General features: G+C 52.5%; 9 protein-coding genes across 9 annotated transcripts; 4 read left to right on the forward strand and 5 right to left on the reverse strand.

Moving 5' to 3' along the window:
* Positions 1–699: 699 nt before the first annotated feature.
* Positions 700–2,016, forward strand: CORC01_04919 (uncharacterized protein; the record flags this gene model as incomplete). The annotated part of the gene is made up of 4 exons (XM_022616566.1): positions 700–817; positions 875–993; positions 1,069–1,838; positions 1,890–2,016. 4 exons carry the CDS (start codon positions 700–702, stop codon positions 2,014–2,016), a joined length of 1,134 nt encoding a protein of 377 aa, XP_022476928.1.
* Positions 2,017–3,555: 1,539 nt separating this feature from the next.
* Positions 3,556–5,139, reverse strand: CORC01_04920 (uncharacterized protein; the record flags this gene model as incomplete). Its single annotated transcript, XM_022616567.1, has 5 exons — positions 3,556–3,912; positions 3,972–4,034; positions 4,092–4,743; positions 4,805–4,889; positions 4,962–5,139. 5 exons carry the CDS (start codon positions 5,137–5,139, stop codon positions 3,556–3,558), a joined length of 1,335 nt encoding a protein of 444 aa, XP_022476929.1.
* A 3,422-nt stretch (positions 5,140–8,561) lies between these two features.
* On the forward strand, positions 8,562–11,607 carry CORC01_04921 (uncharacterized protein; the record flags this gene model as incomplete). Its single annotated transcript, XM_022616568.1, has 8 exons — positions 8,562–8,651; positions 8,769–8,851; positions 8,914–9,813; positions 9,879–10,036; positions 10,173–10,305; positions 10,369–10,593; positions 10,660–10,815; positions 10,884–11,607. 8 exons carry the CDS (start codon positions 8,562–8,564, stop codon positions 11,605–11,607), a joined length of 2,469 nt encoding a protein of 822 aa, XP_022476930.1.
* A 351-nt stretch (positions 11,608–11,958) lies between these two features.
* On the forward strand, positions 11,959–14,130 carry CORC01_04922 (uncharacterized protein; the record flags this gene model as incomplete). The annotated part of the gene is made up of 1 exon (XM_022616569.1): positions 11,959–14,130. One exon carries the CDS (start codon positions 11,959–11,961, stop codon positions 14,128–14,130), a length of 2,172 nt encoding a protein of 723 aa, XP_022476931.1.
* Positions 14,131–14,426: 296 nt separating this feature from the next.
* On the reverse strand, positions 14,427–15,551 carry CORC01_04923 (uncharacterized protein; the record flags this gene model as incomplete). Its single annotated transcript, XM_022616570.1, has 2 exons — positions 14,427–15,312; positions 15,376–15,551. The coding sequence occupies 2 exons, from the start codon at positions 15,549–15,551 to the stop codon at positions 14,427–14,429; spliced, it is 1,062 nt and encodes a 353-aa protein (XP_022476932.1).
* Positions 15,552–16,290: 739 nt separating this feature from the next.
* Positions 16,291–17,358, reverse strand: CORC01_04924 (uncharacterized protein; the record flags this gene model as incomplete). The annotated part of the gene is made up of 1 exon (XM_022616571.1): positions 16,291–17,358. The coding sequence occupies one exon, from the start codon at positions 17,356–17,358 to the stop codon at positions 16,291–16,293; it is 1,068 nt and encodes a 355-aa protein (XP_022476933.1).
* Positions 17,359–17,932: 574 nt separating this feature from the next.
* On the reverse strand, positions 17,933–20,056 carry CORC01_04925 (DHHC zinc finger domain-containing protein; the record flags this gene model as incomplete). The annotated part of the gene is made up of 2 exons (XM_022616572.1): positions 17,933–18,709; positions 18,764–20,056. 2 exons carry the CDS (start codon positions 20,054–20,056, stop codon positions 17,933–17,935), a joined length of 2,070 nt encoding a protein of 689 aa, XP_022476934.1.
* Positions 20,057–22,628: 2,572 nt separating this feature from the next.
* On the forward strand, positions 22,629–23,448 carry CORC01_04926 (uncharacterized protein; the record flags this gene model as incomplete). Its single annotated transcript, XM_022616573.1, has 4 exons — positions 22,629–22,739; positions 22,969–23,020; positions 23,095–23,270; positions 23,401–23,448. The coding sequence occupies 4 exons, from the start codon at positions 22,629–22,631 to the stop codon at positions 23,446–23,448; spliced, it is 387 nt and encodes a 128-aa protein (XP_022476935.1).
* A 387-nt stretch (positions 23,449–23,835) lies between these two features.
* On the reverse strand, positions 23,836–25,323 carry CORC01_04927 (phosphoserine phosphatase SerB; the record flags this gene model as incomplete). Its single annotated transcript, XM_022616574.1, has 1 exon — positions 23,836–25,323. The coding sequence occupies one exon, from the start codon at positions 25,321–25,323 to the stop codon at positions 23,836–23,838; it is 1,488 nt and encodes a 495-aa protein (XP_022476936.1).
* Between the last annotated feature and the right edge of the window lie 2,160 nt (positions 25,324–27,483).

A 27,483-nucleotide genomic window follows, 5' to 3' on the forward strand; every position in this document is an offset into this window, starting at 1 on the left:
GCCTTTGCAGATGGTCGGAAACGGATGGAGGTGATGAGCCAGCATCTGAATCATGGGATGTGGGCAGAGGGTGCACGTGGTGGTCTGTACTCCGGCCTGTACTCCGGCCAGTACCCTTCCTCCCGATACTGGCAATCTTTTTGAACTGTTATAAGAAAGGTTCGTTAGTGTCGTTGCAGTAATCTTGTAGGGCCGCAGAGGGATGCAAGGCGCTACTGACCATGATGCGTGATTCCCCGTCGCTTTCGAATTGCCGTGCGGATAAGAATGCGACTCTCCAAAAGATGTGTAGCTGCGGAGAATCTAAACGATAGCATGCGCTTGCATCGGTCGCAAACCACGCCACATGCCTTGGAACCTGGAACCTGATGGCTTGGCCAGGGCGATCCACAGGGTCGCAACGTCAATCCCGCCGGATGCCTCACCTGCGCCGCGGACCACCTACCTGTAAGGTAGATAGAAAGTGCAAATCGAGGCTGGGTACCTGATAAGTTTGCAGCGCTTATCTGCGGGCTCTGGTCAGCGCTAAAATGTCTCGACAGGAGGCGACATCGCCCTGTTTTCTTGACCAACTATCTACCAGACACACCCGTATTATACCAGTGATATCTCCTCCATTGGTAAATTCAAAGTCTCGTAACATAACAGGACTTTGTAAGTTCTCAGCAAGGAGAATCTCGAAGATCTGTGCTATCAGCCATGGAGGTTTTGCAATCGACAATGCAGAACGGGTCCTTCTCTGGACCCGGAAGGGAATTGTCCGACTATGTAGAAGGCATTCAAGGGAGCTTTCCTCTGCACAGGGCGGTCCTGAAAGGTGCGCATGGCTGGACCATTTTCCTAGTCTCTCCCGAAACTCACAGCCGTATTACAGTTCTGCCAGTAGGTACCAGGGTTGTGTCATCAGAAACCTGTGGCCTCTCGACCTGGACGAAGACTGCGAAAGTCACCGCGCTCTTACCTGACGGCAATTCGAAGCGTTATTTTCTCAAGGTAAGACGATGGGCTTCTGCTAGTATCGGCGACATCTGAGGTGATGTGAGCTGACCAGTTTCTGACGCCCTGTAGGTTGCCACAGGAAAAGGAGCGAAGCCTATGGCAGAGGGAGAATTTCGTTCTGCGTCCATCATTGATTCCATCGTCTCCGGCTTTACACCCAAGCCGTCTGGATGGGGCGAGTACATGGACAAGAGCAACTTCACACAATACTACTTCTTCATCGGCGATTTCCACGACATGGACTTTTCCACGGCACCAGAGCCTGAGGAGATAATGGCCAAGCTGGTCACGCTGCACCAGAACGCCATTTCCCCCAACGGAAAATTTGGGTTCCCTGTGCCGGTAGTCTCCGGTATTATGGAGCACACAGTCACATGGACTCCAAGCTGGGTAGAATCTTTCACGGCCCAGCTCCAGGACGTCCTCCGGTATGATACTGAGACGAACGGATCATGGCCTGAGTTAGATGCAGCTTCCCAGCAACTAGTCGAGGCCGTGATTCCGCGGCTTCTTGGGGCACTGCAGTCCAATGGGCGGAACATAAAACCAACTCTGATTCATGGCGATTTGTGGGAGCGAAACGTGGGTATTGACATGGAGACAGGGAACAGCCTCGTTTTCGACGCGGGTAGCACGTATGGACATAACGAGTTCGAGTTCGGGACCTGGAGATGTATTTGGGCATACTACTTCAACTCCCCAACGTATATGCGTTTCTACCAACGTCACATTGAACCCTCTGATCCTGCTGAGGAGTGGGATGACCGCAACCGGCTATACAGCATTCACACACACTTCAACTATTCCGCAGGCCATGCAGGCAACATCACTAGGGGATTGTTAGTGTCTCTGTTAGTATTTGAGTGCAACGACTGACCCATACGGTATAGGGCCTTGAACGATATTCTCTATCTCTGTGAGAAATACGCCCCATTAGATACTTTGGAGAAGTACGACCCGGACAGAAACATTAGCATTTCGCCGAACTATGCTTCGCTAGCAAAGAAGCAATTGTAGCCAGGGAATGCATGAAGACTTCTGGAAATGTTTCAATGACAATGGAATTACTTCTCGTAGAATCCAATGCGAACAGATCAGATCATTCATTCGAGCTGCGCTCATCGAGACAAATACCAATGCATTCTCATGGAACACCCTAAACACAAGTAATCCTTCTATCCTCGAATTATGCAATGGTTCACCACCTACAAGGTAGCAACCCGAGCTGACATGGGTCGGCTTTCACCGTGACTGCATGAGCAAGTCGCAGCTGGGTTAATGCTTGGAGTTGCTCTCAAGCGCCGGTAGCTTCCGTGACGATTATCTCCGGTAAGTTGGGGAGAGGCACGCATAGTTTCGCCGATATAATTCAAAAGTCCCTCAGAAGTTTTCATCGAATTGAAAGAGGCTGCGGCATTACCCTCCTGACTTTGGAAAGAAAGTCCTACTTGCACCGATGAAGATATCTAGTGGGAAAATCATTGCGCTACCCTAGGTCATGACACTTATGACAGGCGAATCCCAAAATGGCACGTTCCTGTCTCGGCCTTCCGAAGGCCAGGAGGATGCGTGTACTCCCTTGCATGTTTGCCTGATAATTGTGAAATACGAGCGCTTGAGCGGGCTGACAAACATCAAGGCGAGTGACCTTCCTAACTAAGGACGTGGGAAAGGCAAAACAAAGCTAAAAAAAAAATAAAAAATAAAAACAGCCCCCCGTTGTATCGGCCACTGATGTCTTTTAAACCCTTGAAGTCAGTGGGCCTTCTCTGGTAGAGTCTGGTGTTCAGCAGTGGCTGTGAGATAAGCTAACACAATGTGACTGGCGGTAATTGCCACATGTGCAGGTTCCAACGCCGAGTGCAATGAGGATATTGGGCCAAGCGCTCAAACCATTGCATCCACGACAAAAGACAAGATGTAACAGGGGCCGCACGCGATACCTTCGGAACGGTACGCTTGGTGTTAAGACAGGCCACACCTCTAGCTCATGCCCTGAGCCTAGTGCAGCCTGGCCATGATTTATGAGCCTTGAAATTTGACAGGACACCATTTCAAGACGCACGCATTTTCTCACCCCCGACAGCCCTAATTGAGTGAAAGCTAAGCAAATTATTATGGTGGGCTCATGTTCATCAATTGGAGGTTCGGCGGGCGCCATCTCCCTCTCTCTCTGTGAGTTACTCGCAATAATAGGCTGTTGGCGTCAAGGGACCGAAAAGGCAAAAGGTCAAACGGAATCTAGTGCGGGGTAATTGCAGCTTATCTTCCGCCCTGCGGTATGTGAGCCACCAGCGCGGCACGAGTATCCAGGAGAGGCAAATGATCATCAGCAGACTTGCCAAGGCAGGACAACTGACCTTCTGTGCTGCCCCAAATCAGACATATCTCGGGGGATGAAACCCGAGATTGCCTGGGAAGTACGGCCAGGCTAAACCTAGAGCGTCTAATGGTGTTCGCGGAATTGAATCTCAGACGCGTCGTCCTGCCACGACACACAATAATGGTGAAGAAGGCTGGAGATATCTTTTCCGTACCCATCGAAACATCCAGACATCAATTCCCGCTCCTCTCGCGAGTACAGATAAAGGCTCCTGAAACGGGGTTTTCGTGATCTGATGCCTGATATCCACTTCGCCCTTCATCCCTTGAGTGGTCCTCTTGAGATATCGTCAGACCGAGAGCTTGCTGTCTCCAAACTGTTCCTCGATAATAATCTACCAAGAAAAGCCCTGTACTTATAACACATAGGCCGCTCATGAATGTGAATGTCCAGCCAATTCCCAAAGAATCTATCAGACGTTGCAGAAAGGACACTGTGATCGCTGCCAAGGCGCACCTCACAATGTTGCTTGATGCAGTAGCAGCTGCTGGTGTTCGGTGATTCTTGTCCACGAGGAGTACGTTGTAAACCTGGAGTCTCGTCAGTACCTAATTTTAACTAAAGATCAGTCTCGCATCACAGCCTTTACACTTGAATCGAGCTGCATTGCTAGGCCTGCAATGAACTGAAGACTCAGAGGGATTGCAATATGCTAGGACACGTCAGACTTCTTGTCGAAAGATGGCGTCCGGGAGGGCAGAGGACAAACCAGATGAAAGTGTAAGACCCAGCCAAATGCCATGACGGAACAGACTGTCATGATCATAGGAGCCCACATAACACTTAGGCGAGCCTTCTCAACTGGAGAAATGTCTAGGTTGTCCCTAAGAACTCTATCACTTGGCAGACCACGTTGCGTTCTTGCCCTACGATACGCCGTATCCAACAAAGGACCGGACATAAAAGCCGAAGCAGTTCCTCCGAGACCAAAAGGAAGGTATATTAGGCCTGTTTGCCACTGGTTGAGGTCGTAGATATCAATAAATAAGACTGAAAGAGCTGCGTTCATGCATGTGTAAACCACATAATACAATCCGTAAGCTAGAACGATTACCATGTTGTCTCTTCGAGTGTGAATCATTAAGGACTTGAGAGGATTGGGAAGCTTTCTCTCGACTTTTTCTGACTTCTCTTCTTGCTTCCAGTGACGCATCACGTTTGGGAAAGGTAGTCTCAATAGCTTGGGTGGAGGTATCGAATCGTTGCCTACCACATTCCGTGATGTCTCTGGGAGTAGGAATACCATGATAGCTAAGCATAGGCCGGCTGCAATGGAGAGAAACCAGAATATCCATGTCCAGCCTGCAGCATAGGATATGCTCCCGCTAAGAATGGGACCAAAGCTTGGGGCAATTGTGATTCTGGTAACCAGACATTAGTATACATGCTCTTCTTTGCCTTCTGAAATGTGGCAAAACTCACGCGAACGCCATTACGCTGGCAAAAGTTCCTCTCTCGGCAGGCGACGCGACATCGGTAATCACGCCGTACGCAGTTGAGATTGTTCCTAGGAACATGGATCAGATTACTGTATATCATCTTGACGCGGAGGAACGCGTGATTGAATCGGCCTCCGTACCTGAGATTGATAATGCCTGTAATACTCGGAGTCCCAACAGCGCGGCATATGACTTTGAAAGCGCGATACCAACATTAGCCGCTGCATATAGTGTCAAGCTAGCCAGGTAAACAGGCCTTCGACCAAGAACATCAGCTGTATCGCTCACTAGGGTCGGAGCAACGGCCGCTACGGCCATGTAGGCGGTGATAGTGAGATTATCTGATCAACAGATACGGACAATGCTTCGGATAGGAGATCAATGGCGGGGAAGAATTTGAAGCTGCTCAGTGTTGAAAACCAAGCCGCGTATGATACCGTTGCCACAATACACCACTTTTCAGTCTGCGTGAAAATGCAGTACCTCTCCGTGGAAGTATTACGTTCCATCGCTCCGTTCAAGTTGTCGGTGTTCTCCTTTGCGGCCATGTTCGGTAGTTGTGGGAGAGAGAGACCTCCAAGTTCTCATCAAGCAGATAGCCGGAGTATTACGGATGCATGTCACGTGTGTGCAGTCCAGCCGACCATCCCTCACTGCACTCCGAAACCGCAGTTCAATTGTACCTAGTTGGTTGTTGAAAGATGCACTGGTTTACCACTCAGATGAGCTGTTATGCAGTTTGCTCAGCTAATAATCCTGGTAGGAACTAGGGGGGTTTCGCACTAAGTGATGATTCATACGGCTGGTAATGTTGACCTTGATTATAATTTCAGTCACTTCAACTAGGTACGAATAAAAAGCAGAGAACTCCAGCAAAAGATCGCGCGGCGAGGATAGTACTAGCGCATTTGAAAGCTCTTAATTCTTATGCTGTGGAGGCATGCACTAAAAACTAGGTGATATTATGAATTACGGACCACCGGGGTTTGCATTACTGCTATGTGTAAGACTGGTGTCGGCTCCGGACGCGAGGCCCGAATGCCGATCCGGAATCCCGTCTTTACGTAAGGAATCAGCCACACCACTTCGTGGCTAGACGCCTGACTGTGGAGACTAATCAAGCCACTTGTGGCAAGACGTCTAAGCCGCAACAGAATCGGTCCATCATCATACAGCCAGGTAACATCCGGGAATAGACTTTCGCCTAGGAAGGTGACAAAAATGAAAAATAGAGACTTTCGCTTGGATTTCCGGTGCTTGAAGGAAAAATGTATTGCGCAATACCCGTAAACATATTTATCATTCTTTCAGTCTGGGCAATGGGAGCCTCTGCTATCGGAGCGTGCTTCCATTCGTCGCAGAAGAAGCAGCACTTTATCTTCAGTAGCCTGCCAAACATCGAAAAGGCTAGTAACGGGCGCTATTCCAAGGTGTTCCACTTTGACTTCAAAACACAGGTTGACGAGTGGGCGAGAGAGCGATTGCCAGCCGTCACAACACTGATACCGGGTAAGACTGGCAAATCATGAGTTCCTAAATCTAAATCAGGCTTTGCTAAAGTATATAATTATATATATACTTTATGTAAATATATTTTAAATCATATTTAAGGCCGCTATATATTATACTTACATAGTCACCTAACATATATCAACAGAGCTTATATTACGGCCACTTAGTATAATATAACGGGGCTTGCTTAGGTACTTCGAGCACAGGCTCAAGTACTTAGTTATATGCTTAGGCTCGCCTCAGGTTAGAGCGGCGACTGCTCAGGACTGCGGCCAGAAAAAGTGGCAGAGATCAGTGAGACAAATCGGGTTGTCTCTGCAGATCAGAATTGCCTGAGTGATCTCCGGGTGGGCCCCGCCGAGAACCGGCCCCATACGGAGGTGCTCGCCTCGACGGAATCCCTCCTACGCGGGCTGATCAGCTAAGGAAACTTGTCGACTTATAAGTTCAGATTCGGCGAAGAACGGAGAAAATGAATTCTGCCACAATAGTAAAGCATTGTCTCGTCTATCGACTTGACATCTGGAATCAGATTTGGTGGAGACATCAGGAACCGGTTTCAGACGTGTCCCATGAGATCTTGGTGCGGCTTAGATTTCAGATCGTCCTCAGGCTTTTGGTTCCGACTAACCTGTCGTCACATCATCAAGAGCCACGGCGACGTCCTAGACGCAAGTTTGAAGGAGCTGGTTTGGAGAATGAGTCAGCGCCGCCTGTTATTCTCGTCCTAGTCCTAGGGTTATGTGCACGTTCCTGGCTCAGGACATTGACTTTAACGAATGGTACGATCTCTCCCAGGGCCAGAATTTGAGTTATCAGATTCAATCACTTGGCTCGTCTGGAGTCAGTTCGGCACAGTACCGAGGCTTCGGGAGTCTACGGACCTTGTTGTCCGTTACTAGCTGGATGCAAAGATGAAGAGAGGCCTGCAATCAGACGGGATGAGACTTCTTGTTCAAGGTGTTCTTCGCGGAGAAGCCAATTTCGCATACAAGCCTTACCATGTGCTCCCACTCCCTGAATGTGCCGATGATATTTTACTCTTTCGCGCACGTGTCTACCGAGAAACTTTTCACTGCCGGGCTTAGATAAGCGTGCGGGCTTTGCGTCAATTTAGAGTAAGGCGCTTTATCCGACCGTCTCAACAGGTTATCATACAGTCAGGATACATCAAGGCACCTTAACCTTACAGGATCAAGTATGTCAAGTGTTATGTGGCAAGTTCATGGCTCCAATAGTCAAAACATGGACTAAGAGTCAAAGTTAAACCATTTATACCGCCCACTTACTCTTTTTCTGGATAGAATTGCGCTGGAAAACCGTCTCAGAAACCGAGAGCACCATTATGCAGAAAAAGTAACCGCGGGGAGCATGGGGAGCCCCGCGAACCGGCCCATTCGGAGAGCTTGATCCTTCAGAGAAACGGCACAGGCGATCTTACGTATAATTTGAACGATGTTCAGGGTTCAGCATGGGCCTGGCCGTCTTTACACTTTCGGGACGATTCATTAGTCTGCTCGATAGGCGACTCGATGGGCCAAATTGTACGAGGTGAATTGACTTGATTCTACCCGGATAGCAGGTAAATAACGTAATCCCGGGCCTTGTCTCTTGATCAGCAAACACAAGGTGTGCTTCTAAAGCTGTAACTCTGTGGTGGATGCACAGATGGCTGGCATCCTGTGGTTCAAACACCTGCTAAATCATCAACTTCCTTAACTCAAGAAAGAGTCCGAGTATCTTCGCAAAACCCACCGGAGGAACACGTAGTGAAGGTAGTTTCCGTTCAAAAACCCTTTCCCGCTTCTCTCTGAGTAGGCTAGTTCACCTCGCGATATTCCTCTGCATTGGTCGGGCTCATCGAATCGCATCTCACATTTTCCATCCCGAGCGTCTCTCCCTCTGGTATGAAATTTAGCGCATTTCCGGTGCTACGTAGTCACTTTAGCTTTTAGTAGGTCCCCTGTACATGTCGGCATGGAGCACATGCACCCCGCATCCAGCCCTGCGAACATAATGACAGCAACTTACAAAGCCACATGCGCGCCAAGGGGAACGCCCTGCCGCCGCTGCCAGTGTGCCTCGGATCGATCAAGACGTGTCTACCGGCCCTTCACATTGTGACCTCTTAAAGATACCCTACATGTAAGGTAGCCAAACTTTTCGTCGTCCTCATCTTCTTCAACGTCCAACTTTTCCAAAAACTGGGACACGACTTTCACAGACGTATGGCTAACATGTCCCAATCATCGAGACCGAACACCAAGAGGAAGCATGTCACCACAGCGTGCATTTCTTGTCGGGAAAGCAAGATCAAGGTGCGCGCTACTTCTACTAACCTCGTTCTGAAAATTACATACTTTTATTTCATGTTGATAACACACACACGCCTTCAGTCGGGGACCTGTGGCATTGTATTGACAAGTCATGTGTAGTGTGACGGCGCAACTCCTTCATGTTCCAACTGCACAACTAAGCGTCGAGACTGCCGCTACCAAGCTGGAGAGGACAAGCGCAAGTAAGATTCCCTTTGCCAGTCTCTGAAATTTAGGCGAACTCATCGAGACTGATTCATGCTAGACTATCACTGCGCGTTGCTGTCGACTTGCTGTCAAACAGAGTCGACCAGCTCTGCCAGTACATCACTCAGAATGGCCTCCAACTTCCACCAATGCCCTCAGAAGAGGCCAAAAGTCTTACCCGGATACTACACACCCTGGGCGTCTCAACGGTCCAAGTGGCTCTCGAACACGAAAAGACACCATCCCTCGACCCAACTTTGTCGCTAGAACTGCAACCACTTGCGCCTCGCGCCCCGTCTGAAAACATCCCGTTGCCACCAGACCAGTTACCCCTAGACTTCTCGTTGCCTTTCGACCCGTCTTCTTTTAATCTGGGCAAAGACGCAATCGACAGACAAGCTCCGCCAGTTCAAGACCGCTTGCTGAGTTTGACGGCGAGATCGATCGCTGATTGGGACTGGAGCCCTTCTGATGGCGCCATCACAACTGGTGTTGACTTGGCCAGCGTCCGGGCCCCGAGCCACCCTCTCCTGAGAACGTACTCTGAAGGGGTTGCACTGAGCGACAATGAAGACGACGACGCCGGTTCGAGCACCACAGAAGAGGACCTCGTCAACCAGTTGTCTGATAGACTTGGTTCCCTACACATTGGCCTCAATGGCCGAATCTCATATTTCGGACCGACATCTAACTTAAGTTTGATGGAGCTACCTGCCGGAGTTGATGACTTGGCCGTGGATCGGACTGTTCGCAACGATGGCCAAAAGCATCTTGAAAATATGGGCTACGGCAAGCAAGTGCCCGAAGGTCTTGAAGATCATCTGATCAATCTTTACTTTACTTGGCAGGATCCTTTTCAGCACGTAGTGGACCGGGCGCTGTATGAAGAAGCGAAGCACAGTTGGTATGAGTGTGAGGACGATACTCCGTATTACTCCGAGGCACTCAGAAATGCAATGTTTGTCAACAACAATTTTCACCTCCTGTGTTATTTTTCGATAGACTATGCTGACTCTTCACCAGGTGTTCATTAGGCGCCGCTTTTGAGACACGATACCACCCGAGCTTCATAACCTACCCAAAGTCTCTTCCGGATTTCTTCGCCGCAAGAGCCAAGATTCTTCTAGAGATCGAACTGGACTCCCCCTCAGTGTCCACATTACAAGCCATGATTGTTCTTAGTAGCCATGAATTGGGGGCGAATAGAGATTCTCGCAGTTGGTTGTATAGTGGTACCGTTGCCCATCACATCATGATCGATGCTACAATGCATACTACGGTCTATGAGACACCGAAGACTAACACAATTTCATCTAGGAATGGCAATTCGGCTGGCATTTGATTTGGCTCTGCACAAGGACATGTCACCATACGTTGCCAACGGTCTCCTGAGACCTGCCGAAGCCGAGCTTCGTCGCGCTGTATTCTGGGGCGCATTTACTATGGACCAGTAAGCTTTCCACCCTAAATTCCATCTCCCCGTGGCTTTATTTTAACCTTGCAATGTATTCAGGACGCTCGGTTTCTACAGAGGCCGGCCTTTCCGTATCAGCATGGACGACATCACAGTGGAAAAGCCGGCAGAAGGCCCATCAGATACGCCGGTCGAGCAATGGCTTCCTTACATTTCACCTCGTAGCAACGGGAACTCGCCAATACCCTTGAATGATCACGGAGATGCTGTCAGTCTTTACACAATAGAGTTATGCGAAATCATGGCACCCCTTGGTCACACTTTGTGAGTGAATCACCCGGAAATCACTAGTTATGTTCAACACAGTATGACTGATTACCATTCTGGTAGATATGGCAACTCCCGGATCCCGGTGGACATATTACAGGCGCACAACGAAAGGCTTGTATCAAGACTGTTTGTTTGGAAAGAGAACTTGCCACGCACTATCCAAGTTGACCCAGAAGACTTGGAAGGATCATATCTGCCTCATGTTCTTTTGTTACAGTCAGTCCAAAATCCATGTCATAGGTGCCTGTCATCAAGCGGCTTTTGCTAAACTTTTCTTTCTGCAGCATGCAATACTATCAAAATGTGATACATGCCCACAGACCGTGGATGTCGTCGAGCTACATCCAACCTCAAGCCCCTCAGGGCCCTGGCTACATGCACGCGCAGTACATGTGCATCGAGTCTGCAGCCGCGATAGCAAAGCTCATCCTGGTGTACGAACGCCAATACTCCCTCAAGCGAGTCCACATCCAAGGCGTCGCCATCATCTTCTCGGCGGCCATCATACTCATCTTTGCATCCATATCCCGCCGCAAACGGAAGAGAACAACGGAGACGGCGACGCACCTGAGCGTATGCTTCCGGGCTCTGGAGGAGCTCTCGAGCTCCTGGGAGTGCGCCAAGCGGTCTCGGGACTTCCTTCTCATGCTGCAACGCAAGTGGGAGCTGCGTTCTCGTCGGCTGGGTCAGGACGGTGCTGCGCGCAATCCTGTGCTGCCCTCCCTCGAACTCGGAGCCCGACGGCAGAGCGAGCAGGCGTCCCGGAAGCGAGCGCGTACGGATAGCCCGGCCGAGTCGAAGAGCACAGGTAGTTTCCAGAGCATTTCCCCCGTGCAACCGGGAGAGCAGCCGCTTGGTGAACAGCGGGACGATCACGACGGTGTCGATATGGATATGAGGTTGGATCTGGACTGGGTGTTTGCCGCGGGAACACAACCTATGCCGGACAATTGGGACCATCTTTTGACTACGGATACCATTTATTTCAATCCCAATAGGACAGGTTAGTATCTGGCTTGTCCCGTCTTCCAGGTCACATTGGCGTGAGCCGTTGGAACTTCTAGTTCTGACTTACTCAGAGGCACTGAAATGAATATCTCATGCCGCGTTGTTCGCCAAGCAAATGTTGCATCCAGTGGATATAATTGGACGACACGTCGTGACAAGGGCGCTTACGCTTGAGCTCGGCTGCGCAGGCAGCAATCCCGAGCCTCTTCAATCCGACTATTTGACCACTCGTTAACAACATCACACACTCTTGATATCAGATATCGAAAAAATACAGCTCATTGACAAGAAACTCCTTACTAAAAAGAATTCCTCTCTATCCTTGTCTTGTTTTTGAAAGCATACACCACCATGTTCTTTTCAGACAATCGACTCTGTCGGAATTGCACCAAGTTAGATCTGGAGGCCATCTTCAACCCGGCTCGATTTCACAATCTTCCAGCCATTGGCACCATCCAGAGCTACCAGACTAGCTGGACCAAATACATTCAACATATTGGTGACTGGAGGCCGCTCACTCGAGAGGAGCGCATTAGTCATTATCCCCCGGGCATGATCCCAAGCTGCCCTTTCTGTGACTTGGTCTTCTCCATCGGCTTCAATCTCGTCCGCTACCCGAAAACCGAGAAGGAGAAGGTCATATTGGCGATCCCCGCTCATCTGCTCTACAATTTTGCTGTTTTGGGCAATCAGACCAGTCGCGAGGGGTTGTCAACCTCAACCTCGGTGTTCCTTCTCGTCATGAATCCCTCTGACTACAACAGAGCTTCCGCTCAGTACTATGGCAACACGGCGACCGGCGGAGGTCTGACTGCGTGGATCCGCTTCGCCCATCGAGAGGCGCCAGGGAGTTTGGTCTCCATTGCGTCCACTGCCGTCTTGGAGCCCCCTCATTCTCTTCTGGACTGCCCGATGCAGGGCAGGGTCTTGCGCGAGGAGGGAATCGACTACGGCCTCGTCCGATCGTGGATACACCTGTGCGAGCATCATCACGATACATGTCGCACCAGCCCCGATTGGCAGACTCTCCCGCACTTCAAGCTCATAGACTGCGAGTCCCGTCGCATCATTAACGCAGATCCAGGCAAGAGGTATCGTTACGTAGCGCTAAGCTACGTCTGGGGAGTTGCGCCTCCCGATCAGTACACATACCCCTGCCTGCCAGACAATCTCCCGCCAGTCATCCAGGACGCAATGGGGGCCACCACGAAGCTTGGCTTCCGCTACCTCTGGATTGATCGATATTGCATATGGCAAGATGACGCAACCCACAAGATGAGCCAGGTGGAGAGAATGGACCAAATCTACGGCGACGCGGAACTCACCATCATCGCCATTGGGGCCAAAGACCCAAGCTACGGGTTACCGGGCCTCTCTCTCGGCCGAACGCAACACGCTCCGACCACCAAGACAATCGGCCGGCAGAAGATTGTCACAAAGTTTAGCCACCAGTGGCAACTGGATCAGATCTCGAGATCCAAGTGGGCCACGCGGGGGTGGACATTCCAAGAAACCTGTCTCTCTAGAAGAAGACTGTACTTCTCCAACTACGAGGTCTCCTTCGAATGCCACGACATGATGTGCTTTGAACACCTCACCCGTCCCCTCGCTGTGCAGGGGAACTTGGAGCACCACGAGAGGCCCGAGTGGACTCTCCTCAACACCCCGGACGGCGTCTGGGCTATACTCCAGAAGTATTGCGACCGCCAGCTGACCTACTCGAGCGATAGGCTCGCCGCCGTATCCGGAGTCTTGAAGAAGTGGTCGCGAGTCAATACAGGGTGCTTTTCATACTGGGGCATTCCGGTAGTCGCCTCAGGCTGGCCGGTTGCAGACGCCACTGCTTCGAAACGCGCCTTTCTCGCCGGACTGGAATGGGAGGTCCGACCCGAAGGGACAAACTTTGCTAGGCTGACAGGTTTCCCAAGCTGGTCATGGGTATCACAGAATGGGCGGACATTATTTGGTCACCAAGGCTACTTCCATCTACGACCCCCCAACTTGGTGGAGGTAACAAAAAGCTTTGACGCGGAGGTTTGGGTGGAAACTCCTCGTGGGCAAGTGGTGGAATGGACCGAGTTTCATGAGGCTGGCGGCCTCGATTTATTAACCTCTCAATGTACGAGGTATCTTCACATTGAATGCTGGTCTTTCCAGACCGGATCTCTCTGCTATCGACGGATCAAGCGGTCCTCGGGCGCCGCCCACGACGACCTGTTTTATATTCCGACAACACTTCGACCCGCGGATGGAAAAGGAGAGCTCGTTTTGAAATTCACTCCGGACTTTGGATATGAGGATACTTTTGCTGGTCGAGAATTCACGGCGATGTGCTTCTCGCCTCTGGAAGACACGACTTCTGCTGTCGTCATCAACTCCATTCCGGGTTTGAATGTGAGGGTGGGGTTATTGGCATTTACCAGGGTCGAAGACTTGGGCTCACATGAATCGCAAATTCCTGAGAACCTTCCCTTTTCTGGCCTTCCTTTTGCTAAGCAGAGGCGTCGTTTCCGGCTGGGATAAGTACATACAGGGAAGAAGAGGAAATACCTCACGGTTGTAATGCTATCATCAACAGCTCTAGACAGTTTCGGCGAGGCCTTTTTCTATATTTACCGAGGTGTACCTTTCAGCCAAGAGATATCGCGCTGCTATAAATGTTTCCAAAATGTTAGGCAGCTAGACAGTGAAACCAATGATGGACTTCTGCCAGTATTATTTAATATGACCCGAGTACCAGCATCTCTTCATTATGCACTGTTGTTCCTTGCTAAACCCAAGTAGAAGGGGGGTTTACTGGGCTTTACCCCGGACGTGCCTCAACTCCCTAAACTCCCAGACGCATCCTTGGAGCCTCCGTGTTTATGCACATCCACCTGAAGGCATTCCAGAACCCCAACGTACGCAGACTGAGCCCCCATCCGAGCCTCTATCTCCTTTGCGCTGTATGCCGCCATCCTCAGCACAGCCTGCAGACGGGCCTTTGCCGAAAAGCGAGCGAGTCTGTCCCAGATCAAGCTAAGGGGATGTCGCTCGCCAAAGACAGCCTGATGGATTCGAGCCACAAAGACAATGAGCGACTCTGAAAGGTTAGATTCGAGGTCAAAGATGTCGTGGAACGTGAGCAGTAGGAGCTGAGGGTCCTGTTCTCTAATCAGATGCTCCAGTACATCGAGCTGCTTATTCAGAAGGCGAAAGGCGGCAGTCGTCTGGTTGCTGTTTAGCAAGGTCTTGACGCCGGCCATATCGTCGTGCCATGCCAGGACCCTTTGCCTCGCTGGCTCTCCGTTGGGCCCAAAGAGGATGCACCCGTCGATAACGACCAACCCCGTCTCAAATGCCACGTCAAGGTAGGATTGCAAGGCCCTCAGAGAGTCGTCGAGCAGGCGCAAGTCCAGGTGCGGCTCTACTCGATGAGGGACCTCGGTCTTGGACAAGATTGGTGAAGGCGTAGAGCACTTAATGTCTGGACTCGAATCTAGACATCGCACGACATCAATACTAGCTGTATCTCGTAAGTCTGGTCTGTGTTTCAAATACTGAACCACACGATCCCAGTTGACCTTCTGGTCCCGGAGGAAGAACTGTGAGCGTTTTCCTGCAGCCTCGCGGTCCTGCTTCCGTCGGAGCATTTCTACCACTTCAGCTTCTTTAAGCTTCTTGTCTAGTTTCCAAGTCTTCAGTCTTGACTTATACATCTTGGTTCTAGACAAGGATCAAAGTCAGACGCTTGAGCCCAGTGAAGCAACGAATCTAAGACTGACTTACGTGGCGTAAAAGTGATGTTCAGTTTCCATAACTTCCTTTACTTGTCTCAACGATTTGTTCTCCTCTCGATAGAGCTTCGCAATGGTAGCCCACATCCGGTACCAGTCCTTCTCAATAGCATAAGTTTTACTAGACGTCAAATGTCGAACGATCTGAGACCTGGAAGGAGGCGACATAGCGTGTTTATGGGTTGAATGGATGATAGATGAGTTTCAGATGGATAGAACCTGATGATAAGATAAATAGAAAAAAATGGATGAGAAAGCGTGTCTGAGGCTCCTTCTGACTTGCAGAATTTAAGTTGTAGGACCCTGTCTTTGATGTTCTTAGGTGGGTAAGGTAGTCAGCCTTGTCAGGACTTGGCATGTTAGCATACAAGACCAAGTGTGGCTTGCAGGAAGAAGCCAACGTTTAGACGTTTGCCTACCAAAGTTGGGAGCAAGATAGTTACACAGTCTTGATCACTCAGCCGTAAGGTAATAGTAAGTATCCACAGCATGTTTAAGACACCGGGTGGACAGATATGGCCACAATAGCAACTGCTCAGCCGGGTCAATAACATAAGCAGGGCTGTGCAAGCTCAAAGCCACCTCTCACCCTAAACCTGCGTAACATCAAAGTTGACTTTCAATCCCGGTCATGGTTCAGATCGCAAAATGTTTTTGCACCAGTCCTGCAGATCGGCCGCCATACGGAGAATTCTTCGGGGCTATGCAGGTTGGGTGTTCCATGGCGAATCACCACACCTGTGTCACCAGCAGCCTCAAATGTTTCATCAAAGAGGCAGTGCACTCAAGGGCTGAGAATACTCTAACTTGAAAGAACCATGTCTATTCCACGGTGTTGTACTGTTGGAAGAATTGAACGATTGACTCCTAAATATGATATTCGGTTGGAACTGACTAGGCAGATCCGTTACCAGTCCGTAAACCAAGTATCAAACAGGTCAGAAGGTAGATTCCCCGTGGGGTACCCAAACAGACCACTTTCATCAAGCTGGCTCTGGAAAAGCTCCAGGAAATCGGCCAAAGTCATCCCGGCCCTTCCCCGTCGAGCACTCGCAGATCCCCCAAAACCGGGACCGCCACCGTACCATCCACCACCAAAGTGACCTTCAGCCTCGGGTGCATCTCCAAAGCCCGGCTCAAAGGCACCGCCGTCTCTGCCGGGTCCAGCTGCCGTTCCGGGACCGGAACCTCCTCCTCCTCCTTCCCCTCCGCCAGCGCCGCCGTGACCACTGAGGCCACTAGCGCGGCCGGGACCGGAACCGGGACCGGGGTTGAATGAGCCCCGACCGTCTCCATCACTACCGTCCACACCTCCGGCTCCTCCTCCTTCTCCTCCTTCTCCTCCTCCTTCTCTTCCTCCTCCGCCAGGGCCTCCAAAGAAATCACCAAACAGATCCTCAAACCGAATCTCTCCCGTCGGACCAAAGTGATCCTGACCCAGCCCTCCACCACCCATGGCACCAGGCTCTGGGTACTCATCCCCAACGCCGACGCCCCAGCCCAAACCACCGCCGCCGCCAGCCTCCCGCCATCTCCGTTGCTCGTATGCCCTCTGGAGCGCCTCCAAGAACGCCCTCGCGGCATCAGAAGCTTCCCTCGCACCATACTCGGTTCCAGAACCGTTCACACGGCTGTGGCTACCGAAAGGAGAGGACCGCGGCGGCGGCGGTCGCCGCTGCTGCGGTTGATCTTCTTCTTGTTCTTGTTCTTGTCGTCGTCGTTGTTGTTGTTGTTGTTGGTGTTGCTGCCGCTGCTGGTCCTGTTGTTGCTGCCATTGCTGCCGCTCCCGCTCATTGCGAACATTCTCCTCGTAGAAACGACCGGTACCGTAGTAAATGCCTCCCGGTACGCCGCCGACTGGTATATCATCATGCCTGTATCGACGATACTGGCGGCCTCCGCTGGAGCCTTGCTGGCCACGGGGGGTATTCCGACCAGAGCTGGCCTCCGAGTAGCCGTCAAATACGTAGGCCATCGTAGTAAACCACCCGTGAAATATGATTTTTGAACTTGTTCCAAGACTACTTCTCTGTATGTTGGGTTTTGCTGGTGTCCTTGATGTATAAGTGGAATTCCGCGATAGATGGTACGTAGATTGGTGAGCATATTTATATGTTTGCTAACGGTTGCACGAAGTTGTGATTCACAGTCTCGACTCGGTTGAGCAAAGTGGTGATGTGGAAGAATGTTTGATCATGGATTGCTTAAGACAGGCAAGCAGCTGTGATTCAGGAAGGAAAGGCCACGCGCGTCACACGATTGTGGAAGCTTTCGACATCGGTATGGACTAGTATTTGTTACAAGCGCAGCAATTTGCGCCAAACGTCTATTTACTGGCTTCGGTATTGTAGCGTATTGCCACGATGGAAAAAATACGGGCTCCCGTCCCCTGAGCCACAAGAAAGAACCCGCGGTTTATGTCTGTTTACCTGCTTTGATAGGTAAAGCCGGGTATAATAGAAAACATACATTACAGGTATCCAGGATCCGTTAAAAATATGATGGCTCCTAAGCAACGCCACGCGTAAAACAATCAAAGAAATGGGTAATTATGCCGCGGTAGTGTTTGCCTCGTTGCGTAAAGAGACGGGTCCTTGGAACCCTGTTGATGGTCTGACGCTCTGCATTTCCATACCATGGACGTCGCCCTTGGGCTGATCCCGGAGAACACCGAGACGTTGATCGCCGCCACTGTATCTCTTCTTGAACTGGTAGTAGGTAGGAGGTCTCGGTCGGCAGAGGACGACGATCCAGTTTTTGAGGATGCTGCCTTGGGTAAAGGCTCGGAACCGCTCTGCCTTGATGAACTTGTGGGAGTTGATGTACTCCCTCGTTGTTTCGCCTCGCGCCATGAGAAAGATGTGGTAGCTCATGAGAGCAGCCGGGTACATAAAGGCAATAAAGCCGTAAATGACCATGGCGAAGGGAACGCGGAAATCATCGATCGATTTACCAAAAGAGATGTCTGATCGGTTCATGTGCACGAGAATTTGGCCAAGAGAGGCGCCGAGAAGATAGAGAGAGAGGAATGTGGCTGATGAGACGAAAGCAAAGAAATATCGGTAGTTGCGTTTTCCGACGCAGTTGTTGAGCCACACGCAGTGGTGATCGTGGGTCTCGATGCAGTTGTCGCAAAGTCGGCAGTGATGAGCCCGGGGTGGTCGCCAAATGTTACATGTTCTACAATGTTTGACTGGAACTTCCATCGCGGCCGTCGCTGACTCTGCTGACTTGATCAGCGTCCAGTCGTTGGTTGGAGGGCCGAGCCGGAGAGGATCCTCAGTCGAATCTGCCGGTGGGAAGGCATGCAAGTTTCGCGGTAGAATCTACGCGCGGTCAGTTGTGCGGTCACCATACATAGTTTGAGGATCATGACTTACGCCTGGGTCCGACAGGGATGCATGGAGGAAAGAGGAAATGCAGACGTAAAAGACATATGCAAAAGTGATGGGAATGGCGGGGCTTATGTTGTGCCATATCCAAGGTGCTGAGAAAACGAAGAAAAGGACGGCAGGAATGATGATGAACAGCCCAGTGGCCACATTGACAGGCCTGTGCTTGGTGTTCTGGAACCGACCTCCCAAGCAGAAGACGGTGTTGCCTTCAAAGTACTGGAAAACGTAGCCAAGGTTTGTTTTGGACTTCTTCAAATTGTTTTTGTCGGCGAGTCTCGAAGAGTCTACAGGGTTGAGCTGCGGTGTCGATGCGGTTGATGACAGCTTTTCGCCGCCAGGTAAAGTCCGGTTAGACTTGTTCTGATCACTTCTACCTGGCAAGAGGAAGCTTGAGCGGAAAGATCGTGGCGATTTGAGGGGGCTAGGTTGATTGCCTCGTTCTCCAAAGCCCCTGTCGACATTGACGCTCAGGTTCCGGCTGTTGCGTTGGTTCCGTTGTAACGGTGTAACGCTCTCGGACACACTGCCGGCGGCATAATGACCGTGAATAGGACTCGTGTTCGCGGTGATTCGGTCGTATGTTCCTTGGTCGGTGTATTCGGTTCCGCGAGACGGAGGCGGTCTCATGCTATCGTTGTCGCTCAACTGCCGCTGTAGACGAGCGACGGGATTCGATACCGGATTAGAGATAACGCTGTGCCGAGCATTCGGTCCACCACTTGCCACTGCCGCCGCTGCGGCGGCACTTTGGTTGTGTTCGGAAGCAGTTTCGGTATCCCCTAGTGTAGGTTGTTGCCGGGTCGCAGGTCGTGAACCACCACGCTGGGCCTGTAACTTCTGCGAACTCATGGGACGAAAGAAAGCCGAAGACGTCAGCGACGGGACATGGCTTCTACTTCTCGAGCTTGGCGGTCTGCTGCTGATCGAACCAGCGGTACTGCCGCCCCCGATGCTTCCCCTCTTCTCGTTGAGACTTGTAATGTAGTTCATCCGTGGGGGCGGGCCTCGTCGCCGTCCCTCAAGAGGTCCAGACATTCCGGTCATGGCTGTTCCTGGCCGCGACAAAGTTTCTGAAGCCAGTCCAGATTTTCTGCGTGTGTTTTCGGAGAGGGTCTGGGCTACCGCTTCCCCGCCGTCGTCGGACGCGATGTCGGTCATTCGCGACGAGATGATACTCGGCGGGCCTGGTCGGTCGGAGCGTCCAGGAAATTGAGGTTTCGGAAAGCCGTCATCGCCGTTTGGCGTATTGAGCCCACCGGCCTGTTCTTTGGAGGTCATTTTGGGCGCTGCTGTCGGAAAGGGATCGGCGGCGCAAAAGTTTTTGAGAATTCGCAAACTTCCTCAATCAAAACATGTCGCTTTTTTGCGCGTGGATCAAAAGTATCGCGAGGTTGGGGAAAATGCTCGGTTCAGAGTCTTTCGCGAACGGTCGGGGGAGGGGTGTTGGTCGGTCTTAAAATCGGCGCTTTGACGTGAGGTTATGGTGACTTTGGCGCGGGATAAAAGGGTCGGTAGGTTCGGGAACTGGGTCGTGGAAGGTTTGAAAAAGGCTGAAGCGCAAAAGTCTGCGTTGGGGATGGGTATTAAAAAGAGGTCGTGCGAAGGAATAGGAAAAGGCCCGTGTATTAAGGCGAGGGAGTGAATCGGTAGGTATCGGTTGTCGTATTGTATCGTGTAGAGAGAGAGAGAGAGAGAGACGGAGAAAGGAAGGTTGGGATGGTGGGCGAGCCGTGAATGAGCGAAACGAAGAGACGTCGGACAAGACTCTGAGTCTCGTCTTGCCTGGTGTTGCTTTTTGGAGACGAGAAAGCGACCAGTCCAGGCAAGGATTGCCCAACAGTGACGGAGAGGGATTGGAGCAGCGCAGCACAGTCGGACGGGGGGGATTTCTGGGCTGCAAAGACAGGGTCTACAATGTACGGGACTGCGACCCAATGTAAGGGGCGGCGCAACCTGGGTACCCCGTGCTTTGTGCATATGGGCTGCTTACCATCCCGATTTGGATTAGCTCGGGTAGCGCAGGATGTAGCTGCCGTCTGTCATCACTAACAGTCATCTGCCTGATATACAGCTGATTCACGATAGTACCTGCGCTCAAGCCCTGTGCAAAGCGGCTTTGGCCGCTTTTTTATGCAGACGCCGGTGCAACTAGGCCAGGCCATTTAATTACAATTGCCGGATCTGGGCTCAGCTTTAAATTGCTACAGCAGCAACAGACCAACAGCACGCGGCGCCCGCGATGGCTTTGAGCCTGGGTGATGGGATGAGGACGGATGAGGAGGAGCACGACGGACGAAATGTGTATTCGCTCAGGTACCATTCGACGCACACCAAGCAGCGTACGACGCACAGGCCATGGTTGTTCTAGCTTTTGGTCGCGACTCTGCCGGTCCAAGGCTCTAGGCTAACGATGGTTCTTAGCCTCCGTTCCTCTATCCTCAACGCTGACATGTGAGGAAAGCTTAACCGTTTTTCTGGATCTTGCTTATATCCCGTGGCTTAAGACACGACGTGCCCCCCTTTTGTATGCCATTGAGGCTGTTGCAACTCCGAAGGTTCCCGGAATGATGTCTCCAATCATAATGTGCTGTGTTGGTCCTCGCTCGGAGGGCTTTCGTCCAAGAAGCACCGCTAGAGAAATGCTTGGGACACGGCATGAACAGGCCAATCCCACACAGTTTAAGCTTGCTCTGTGATGGATGAGATGTCTTAAGCTCAATCCCAATCCATGACAATCCTTGCTTTGATATGTAGGAGGATGTGATTATGCCGACACCGCCAGCACCAACGTCCACTACGTTATGGCATTTTTGGCCAAACATGGACCATCCCGACCACCTCAAGTCTTCTGACAGCAGACGACTTTTCCCCGACAAAAAACGCACGTTTCCACGGACGAACCGCGCTCTGTGATCTCCTGCTTCGTGCATAGGCTTGTTTGACCAGTGGCCGCCCCAAGATGGCGTATACTGGCCGCATCCATTCCTACCCCACAACGATTGCTCCGTCTGAGGAGCAAATTTATCGGCGATTCATCAATTGCTATTCTTATGATCTGCACGTTCTACAACAAAACAAATCATAAGCCAACTGGAACTTGGGTGTCCAAGACTTGGCGCATAGCAAGCAAGATGCCTCGCTCACACTGTACCTTAGTAAGGTATTGTCAGCTATAAAGTAGGCGTAGGTATAATCCAAACAGAATCGACGGTTCACCTTGTTCCGGCGGTTGTCGAAAATAAGGATGGTGCAGAGGCACGTAGTGATGCCTAAGGAGAAGCACGCAGATATCTGCAAGCGTCCTCGTTCCGAAAGCTTGGTCTCAACTTAGCGTCAGAGGCTCAACCGCAGGGAAGCCAACATCTACCGTCTATATATAAGTGGTCATCGAGATTATCGATCGATACCAAACTCAGGTTGCATTCAAGAACCACGCGCTTCAGCCAGGGGAAACATTTGAATATCTCACCAGCAGCCTCAGGGAGTATCACACTGGGAATCGTTGAACAGCCCGAACAAACAGCCTGAATAAGAGTCAAGGGATCTGTAGGTTACCCGGCGCTATTAGAGATTTGCCTGGGCGGCATTGGCGACGAACTGTTAATCAGTTATGCTGTTTAGCCGTGAGTACTTTTTAGACGCATAGTATACATGTAGAGAGTACAGGATGAGGTAATGCCCACTTCGGCCTGGATTGGCCAATCACCTCCATCTGTAAGCCCGGCCAATCGTTTCTCCCGAATTTCAACCTTGGGATCCTGTCTCGACGAACCTGAAGCTCCGAAATCATACGACAGACTCACAACATCCACCCTCCGCTCCCAACGACACCCCGTCAACCACCGCAACAATGGCTTCCTTCGTCGCCCGCCGCGCCTTCTCTACCTCCATCCGCCGCTTCGCCGACCAGCAGGCCAAGCAGACCCTCACCCAGGAGTCCAAGCGCAACCCCGAGACCCTCGTGCGTGATATCCCGTCCATCCAGCCGAGATACCCTTACATCACCCGTCCGCCGTCCGTCGCATCCCCTCCCACGAAGCCGAGCTTCTGAGCCAGCCACACCACGCGACTTGTTCAACAAAGAAGCAACACGTGTACGAGGGATGCGGACGGTCAGGGTTTAGGGCGGCTTCGAATCATTTCCACGCAGGCGGCCAGAAGTGAAGGCTAATACAATGTTTGCTGAACAGATCCTTGGTGGTGTCATGGTTGCTGCCCTCGGCGGTGCCGGCCTCTACTTCGGTACGTCCTAGGATATCTCCTGAATTCTTCTCGACAATGGAACAGCCATTGACATTTTCCCCCTCCCCGCATAGGCCGCTCCCCCACCTCGTCTACCTCCGAGAGCCCCGTCCTGAAGGCCGGTATGCCCTGGGAGACCGACAGCGAGGGCAAGTACAAGTACCACCCCGGTGGCAACCCCGCAAACGAGCCCAGAGACGCTCCCAGCGCCGTCAACACCGTCATCATTCCTGATGTCACTCTCCCCAAGGTGCGTTTTACATACCTCCTGATTTACCCTTCCCGACAGAGACTCTGCTCGTGGGAGGTCGGTTGTAGAGGGCCGGGATTTTTCGGGATTTGAAGCGGAGGAGAGATCCGGGCTGACGCTTATGGCACAGGAATTGCACGAAAAGTACAACAAGTGGGGCAAGGACGGCTACCCTTAAAGAACTAGAGATACCTGCGTTTAGAAGACGTATTTTTACCCAATGTGTGCAACGGGCGGAAGGTGGTTTTCATGTGTAGATAGGGAGAATTCAGTTTTAACCACGTTATTCTACCTTGGACAGCGATTGCCAAAGTTGAAGCAGGCATCACTCGGCCTCGCGGCTCAGCATATGATGCAACTATGTATGCTCTGAGGCTCATAAGGGTAGGTTTTCATCTGAACATCTTTGCAGCAGGAAACCCAATGGCATGCGATTGAATCATGAGGGCGAGCAAAGCATACTCCCAAAAACAGCAATGCCTTGCCTCGGTGTCACCCAACTCCCCAAACACCATACAACTTACAACCTCAACACCACTCCCACAGTCTACAAACCACCCCCCAACTATAAGGCAAGCTGCTCAATCTCATCTCCGGTGAACCCAAACAGGTACAACAAGTCCAATAAGCTCTCACTGTTGAGTCTCGTATCGGCCTCCATCTGCACTCTCGGCTTAGCGTTCCACGCGACGCCCAACCCCGCTGCTTGCATCATGAGCAAATCATTGGCGCCGTCACCGACAGCAATAACCTGCGAAAGATCGATGCCCTCCTTCGCGGCGATCTCGATCAGCAGATCGTGCTTCCGCTCCTTGCCCACAATGAGACCCTTCACCTCTCCAGTGAGCTTGCCAGCGTCGTCAATGACGACCTCGTTGGCATGCGCATAGTCAATGCCCAGTTCTCCAGCCAACCAGCTCGTCAGGGGGAGGAACCCTCCAGAAAGTACTGCGGTCTTCACACCGAGGCGCTTCAGTGCCTTGATCAGACGGGGGACGCCCTTGGTCACATCCAGCACGGGCCGCAGCTGCTCGAAGCAGGACGCGGGGAGACCCTTGAGGAGCTGAACGCGCTCGCGGAAGGCGGCGTCGAACTCGAGCTCGCCGAGCATGGCGCGGTGGGTGATGTCCGCGACGCGCGCGGCCAGGTCGGGCGGGTCCTTGAGCGTCGCGGCGAGTAGGTCGATGACCTCCTGCGTGATGAGGGTGCTGTCCATGTCGAACACCACCAGCCTCGGGTGACGGCGCCACAGCGTGTCAGGTTGTAGCGCGACGTCGACGCTCCACTCCCTCTCGAAGCGGTAGATGAGCTCGTGCCGCCGCAGATCCGTCAGGCTGAGGTAGCTCTGGCATGGGGCCGGGTCGAGCGTCAGCTCCACGACGCGCGGGTTCTCTTGGCTGTCGAGGCAGCGGTGCGAGGAGCTGTAGTCCGACTCGCCGGCAGGCAGAGGGAAGGTTGACATGAGGTGCAGGAACGAGGTCACGCACATGGGCGAGACGTAGGAGCCGTACAGGTGGTCGAGCTTCTCGGGCTCGAGGGTCGGAGGTTCGAGCGGGAAGGACTCGGGGTCCTGCGTCGGCGCAAAGTTGGCCGGGAGAGACTCCTTGCCGCTGGAGCTGTCGGAGGTGAGGGTTTGCGGTGACGCGACGCCGCTCCCGCCCGCGGCGGCCGCTGCCGTGTGGCCGCCCTCGCCGTTCGGCTTATAGAATAGCGTAGCCACCAGGCGTGACTGCTTCTTCCCCCCGGCGGGCGCGCAGTTCGGGTGCGAGTAGCTGTGATTTAAGCCGCTGCGGATGGTGGGCGGATTGTCTTCCGAGGGGATGCCGTTGAAGCCCGCATAGTGCTTGTGGTTGGCATTGTGGTTGTGCTTCGGCGGGGAGACGGAGACGTTGCTCAGATCCTCGACGACTGTGTCGATGCCGAAGCGGCTTTCTGGGTGCTGCGGTGGCCTGTACTGCTGGTGCTCGCGCAGGAAGGAGCTGCTCCTCATGGACGAGGTCAGCTGAGGTCGGGGAGACGTCGTCGTCGACTTGGCGGGGCTGGCGTCGGCCATGGCGGATACTGGTCTTTTACAGCGGGGTCGAACTAAACAAAGACGGAGCAAGGCTGGGACGAGGGGAACGGGACACAGAGACGGGACGGGAGAGGACGATGCAGGAGGAGTGACCTTCAGCAACAGCTGCTGTCGGCGACGGCAGCGGCGGCTTGGAGGATTGCGGAGAGGAAGAGAAGGAGGGGGTTAACGAGGGAAGCTCGGAGCCGCGTCGTGGTGAGCGAAAGCTTAAAGGCTCAGCTTGACTTAGCCCTCCTGTTTCGAGAGGTAAAACATGTTTGCGTGGTTGGACGACAGACGACAAGGAGGGACGCGGCGGAGGCTGGCGGGCGCTGGCACTGTGAGTCTGACTGTGTGCCCCGCCTCGCCGTCACTGGTCCGGATCCGAACCAGGCCCGTATTTCCCGTGTCCCGAGGTCTTGGGCGGCGCACGATTGGCTGCTGGCGTCGCATGGCAAGCTCCCCAGTGGACGCCAGGATCACGTGGTTACCCCTCTAAAAATTCTGTCCGATAAGCTGAAAGGAAGGGCCCGATCCGAATAGTCTGGTGAGGCTCAATTACATCACTCTGAGGTCGGTCAGTCCAAGGTGAAGGAGAAAACCTTGCCAGAAATCCAAACACGTGATTGCGAGAGCACCTCTGTCGATCTGCGGGACCATCAGCCTCGTCCGAATCTACCGACCCCAGTCACCAAGGACCAAGGGGGAAACGTCAGGGACGATGCCAGGACAGCCCTATCGCCGTACTAGCGTACGCAGAATCACGCACTGGCCCAGCCGCCTAGGCTGTTGGCAGGCAACCAGTGCAGCAGGCTCGCCTCGGCTCTCTCCTTTGTTTTCGTACAGGTAAGTTTTGTCACGGGTAAGTTTTGTCACCCACCAGCCACTGTGGTGGCCGAAAACTGATCGTTGCTTCAGGAGCTGTGGCTTCGCTGATAGAGAACGGAGCCGCGCGGAAACAAGACGCACGCTTGCACCCGATACCGAACAACACCGTCCACTACGTGTATGAGTGACAGATTGCCATGTGTCCAGAGTATAGACTCCTGTTCAAGACGGCCCGAGTAGCCGTAACCGGCATACCTATCTTTATCCGAACTTTGGCCTTGGGAGACAGACAGACAGCACGCAAGGCGGCAGGACGAATGAGCGGTCACCCAAGCGGGAGTCCTCGCAGCGGTCCATGCAATCTCATCCCCAGTCGCTTGTGGATGTCGAAATGTTGCTCAAGGAACAAAGGGTCCGAGAAGTCTTGGTCTGCTCAGTTCCTTGTTTGTCGTCCCGTAATCTGAGTCATTGGATTTTACTGAGGCGAGAGTTTTTATACAAACCACATGGTGAGCCCTCGCGCCATCATGAGTTATGAGAGGCGCTGGACGCGGCGAAGCATCCTCGGAACAAGTCGGCAAACGAAGGGCTTTCCGCGGTGTTAACGGTCGAAACGCATCTGGTGTTGAAACCCAACTGTGGGTTTGTCAGAAAATTCCGCGGCGGGCAAGTTCCATGGATGATGCCCTCGGCCTCGTATGGTGACTGGTTGGGCGATGCAGACACGTTGTCCGGCGTGAGATACTGACAAGGCGCAGACCACCTCCTCCGGCTCATCCACACCGACGGCCGGGCGGATACCGATTGCCGTGCCGGCCGATGACGACCGAGTGCCGGATGCACACACTAGGCCAAGCCGACTAGTGGCCCGGGCGGAATCACGTCTTATGGCATCATCATGGCGAACTTACACCAACGATTTTGCTCCCACGAAGATCCTTTTTGGACCTATTTTCGACAGCGGTCATCGTGAGCCGTATAATGAGGGGATCTCAGCTTCGATAGCCACGGAGGAGGAGCCGGCCCCAGTATCTATACTATGGACGTCACGGCTCCCGGCTTTCGGGGCCGGCTGTTGGGGAAAATCACCATTGTCAACATCCACTCCGGCGTCCGGGGCGATGGCGCAATTACGGGATGTCGACGGTACGGAGGAAACCCCTGCGACCCATGACCAATCATGCTAGGGCTTCTTCACCACGAAGGGTTTAGCGTCGATGTCGTGATTGCTCCCAGACCACGCCTCTTGCTTATAGATGCAAATTCCTCAGCGCTTGTTCAATGCGATGCTCCAAACAAGCCGCGATTGCGCAATAGTTGGAGCGGGCTCTG

Source organism: Colletotrichum orchidophilum (assembly GCF_001831195.1).
Source record: "Colletotrichum orchidophilum strain IMI 309357 chromosome Unknown Scaffold_33.1, whole genome shotgun sequence".
Lineage (NCBI taxonomy): Eukaryota > Fungi > Ascomycota > Sordariomycetes > Glomerellales > Glomerellaceae > Colletotrichum > Colletotrichum orchidophilum.